Source organism: Schistocerca cancellata, chromosome 8 (genome assembly GCF_023864275.1).
Source record: "Schistocerca cancellata isolate TAMUIC-IGC-003103 chromosome 8, iqSchCanc2.1, whole genome shotgun sequence".
Lineage (NCBI taxonomy): Eukaryota > Metazoa > Arthropoda > Insecta > Orthoptera > Acrididae > Schistocerca > Schistocerca cancellata.
In genome coordinates this window covers 61,265,806-61,269,579 of record NC_064633.1, presented here as the reverse complement: position 1 = coordinate 61,269,579, position 3,774 = coordinate 61,265,806, and the positions used below count along the sequence as shown (strand labels likewise).

The 3,774-nt window shown below is 53.7% G+C and overlaps 1 protein-coding gene across 1 annotated transcript in view; it reads left to right on the top strand.

The window, feature by feature from the left end:
- Window positions 1-458: 458 nt before the first annotated feature.
- Window positions 459-3,774, top strand: part of LOC126095342 (nipped-B-like protein B) — a 6,656-nt gene continuing 3,340 nt past the window's right edge. Inside the window, exon 1 of the mRNA XM_049910147.1 lies at window positions 459-502. Within this exon, the coding sequence (XP_049766104.1) occupies window positions 459-502 (44 nt within the window). The remainder of the gene's footprint in view (window positions 503-3,774) is intronic.

The following is a 3,774-nucleotide window of genomic DNA, read 5'->3' as shown; positions in this document are numbered from 1 at the left end:
TTTATCACACTGTAGCATTTGATCAGGAAGCTGCTAGAGCAGTTGCTGTGGATAATTTTGAAGCTTCTTCGTATTTTGGCCTGGTGTATCCTCTGTGATCATGACTAATACAGATGGAAGGTTATATGACAGCAGCAGCACAATGTGACCAATGTGAACATGTCCAATAAACACAAAACTGCATATAAGAAATGCTTGTAGAGTAGTGACATGAGCAGGGGCATAGTTGGACTGGGGTAGCCAAAGGGCTAGGGGTCTCAATGATATACACAATAAATAAAATAGGAAAAATTAAAATGGGAACAAAAAGTGGAGAAATAGATAGAAGCAACATATCTTAGTCGGGTACAGAAATGTCCATAGTTTGCTGAGGGGTTACAGCAGTGGTAAGTAATTAATCCTCTGAAATGGAAGTAAATTCATTTTGGTCCTATCCACCTGTGTCAATAGCTAACAGGATGGGAGCTCAACTTCCACCACTGCACTACCTCAAGAAAAACAAGTACTTTGTTCAGTCTGTGAAGGCAGTACAGAATTCTCAGACTAGCCATCTGCACAGAAGTTGCTGGAGGTGACTGCACTGATATTATTCCATGTGTGTGCTGTGATATGGTCATACTATGCCTCCTACCAGATTTACAAACATGATAATGAATTTAACAATGTTTGTGGAAAGATGAGGGCATGAAGTGTCAAGGCAAGTGGCATTATGGTTACTTCCCACTCCTCAAGTCATTTGCTCTCATTGAAAGGTGCAGGGATGTAAGGCAGATAGTAACTTAGTAATGAAATTTAGTGCATGGTCTTGCTATTGTTATGTAGCACTGACTAGGTATAATGACCAATTGTTGGGATCAGATGGCCTCTTAACAATGCCATGCTTCATCAGGCTGTGGAGCATGGAAGATGGAAATTAAATGATGCAGTGTCCATAGTTTCAGTTTTTCTCCATTACAGGAAGAGAAATTTCATTGCTGTAGTCCAGTCTTCAGAAAAAAATTTGTCCAAGGCAAACAAATATGTCATTCTTTCTTGTCCTATACCCGTCATCAGAAAAAGTGTGCGCTCCATCAATTAAATACAGTGCATAGACCAATTTCAGTATTGAAACACTATTTAGACACTACAAGGCATTCCCATGTCATGGTTCCTTATACTGGTTTCACAGACTTTGCAATTTGTTAAACAAATTGTGTGTGCGTGTCTTTATGAGAACAGAGAGAGAGAGAGAGAGAGAGAGAGAGAGAGAGGAGAGAGAGAGAGAGAGAGAGGCAGAGACAGAGACAGAGACAGAGACAGAGACAGAGACAGAGAGAGAGAGACAGAGAGAGACAGAGAGAGAGAGAGAGAGAGAGAGAGGGAGAGAGAGACAGGAGAGAGAGAGAGAGAGAGAGAGGGAGAGAGAGAGAGAGAGGGAGAGAGACAGAGAGAGACAGAGAGAGAGAGGGAGGAGAGAGAGAGGAGAGAGAGAGAGAGGAGAGAGAGAGAGAGAGAGAGAGAGAGGGAGACAGAGAGAGAGAGAGAGAGAGAGAGAGAGGGAGACAGAGAGAGAGAGAGAGAGAGAGAGAGAGGGAGACAGAGAGAGAGAGAGAGAGAGAGAGGGAGGGGGAGACAGAGAGGGAGAGAGAGAGAGGGAGAGAGAGAGAGGGAGAGAGAGAGAGGGAGAGAGAGAGAGGGAGAGAGAGAGAGAGAGAGAGAGGAGAGAGAGACAGAGAGAGAGAGGGAGGGGAGACAGAGAGAGAGAGGGAGGGGAGACAGAGAGAGAGAGAGAGAGGGGGGGGGGGAGACAGAGAGAGAGAGAGAGAGAGGGGGGGGGAGACAGAGAGAGAGAGAGAGAGAGGGGGGGGGGGAGACAGAGAGAGAGAGAGAGAGAGAGAGAGAGGGGGGGGGAGACAGAGAGAGAGAGAGAGAGAGAGAGAGAGAGAGAGGGGGGGGGGGAAGACAGAGAGAGAGAGAGAGAGAGAGAGAGGGGGGGGGGGGGGACAGAGAGAGATAGGGGGGGAGACAGAGAGAGAGAGAGAGAGGGGGGGGGAGACAGAGAGAGAGAGAGAGAGGGGGGGGGAGACAGAGAGAGAGGGGGGAGACAGAGAGAGAGGGAGAGGGAGACAGAGAGAGAGGGGGAGGGAGACAGAGAGAGAGGGAGAGGGAGACAGAGAGAGAGAGGGGAGGGAGACAGAGAGAGAGGGGGAGGGAGACAGAGAGAGAGGGGAGGGAGACAGAGAGAGAGAGGGAGGGGGAGACAGAGAGAGGGTGGGAGGGGAGACAGAGAGAGGGGGGAGGACAGAGAGAGGGGGGAGGGAGACAGAGAGAGAGAGAGGGGGGACGAGAGAGACAGAGAGAGAGGGGAGGGAGACAGAGAGAGGGGGAGGGAGACAGAGAGAGAGGGGGGAGGGAGACAGAGAGAGAGGGGGAGGGAGACAGAGAGAGAGGGGAGGGAGACAGAGAGAGAGGGGGAGGGAGACAGAGAGAGAGGGGAGGGAGACAGAGAGAGAGGGGGGGAGACAGAGAGAGAGGGGAGGGAGACAGAGAGAGAGGGAGGGAGACAGAGAGAGAGGGGAGGGAGACAGAGAGAGAGGGAGGGAGACAGAGAGAGAGGGAGGGAGACAGAGAGAGAGGGGAGGGAGACAGAGAGAGAGGGGAGGGAGACAGAGAGAGAGGGGAGGGAGACAGAGAGAGAGGGGGAGGGAGACAGAGAGAGAGGGGGAGGGAGACAGAGAGAGAGGGGAGGGAGACAGAGAGAGAGGGGAGGGAGACAGAGAGAGAGGGGAGGGAGACAGAGAGAGAGGGGGGGGAGGGAGGAGAGGAGACAGAGAGAGAGAGGGGGGAGGAGACAGAGAGAGAGGGGAGGGAGACAGAGAGAGAGGGGGGAGGAGACAGAGAGAGAGAGGGGAGGGAGACAGAGAGAGAGAGGGGAGGGAGACAGAGAGAGAGAGAGGGGGGAGGGAGACAGAGAGAGAGAGGGGGAGGGAGACAGAGAGAGAGAGGGGAGGGAGACAGAGAGAGGAGAGGGGAGGGAGGACAGAGAGAGAGAGGGGGAGGGAGACAGAGAGAGAGAGGGGAGGGAGACAGAGAGAGAGAGGGGGAGGGAGACAGAGAGAGAGAGGGGAGGGAGACAGAGAGAGAGAGGGGAGGGAGACAGAGAGAGAGAGGGGAGGGAGGAGAAGAGACAGAGAGAGGGTGGAGGGAGACAGAGAGAGAGAGGGGGAGGGAGACAGAGAGAGAGAGGGGAGGGAGACAGAGAGAGAGAGGGGAGGGAGACAGAGAGAGAGAGGGGAGGGAGACAGAGAGAGAGAGGGGAGGGAGACAGAGAGAGAGAGGGGAGGGAGACAGAGAGAGAGAGGGGAGGGAGACAGAGGAGAGAGAGGGGAGGGGAGACAGAGAGAGAGAGAGGGGAGGAGACAGAGAGAGAGAGGGGAGGGAGACAGAGAGAGAGAGGGGAGGGAGACAGAGAGAGAGAGGGGAGGGAGACAGAGAGGAGAGAGGGGAGGGAGACAGAGAGAGAGAGGGGAGGGAGACAGAGAGAGAGAGGGGGAGGGAGACAGAGAGAGAGAGGGGGGAGGGAGACAGAGAGAGAGGGGGGAGGGAGACAGAGAGAGAGAGGGGAGGGAGACAGAGAGAGAGAGGGAGGGAGACAGAGAGAGAGAGGGGAGGGAGACAGAGAGAGAGAGGGGAGGGAGACAGAGAGAGAGAGGGGAGGGGAGACAGAGAGAGAGAGGGGAGGGAGACAGAGAGAGAGAGGGGAGGGAGACAGAGAGAGAGAGGGGAGGGAGACAG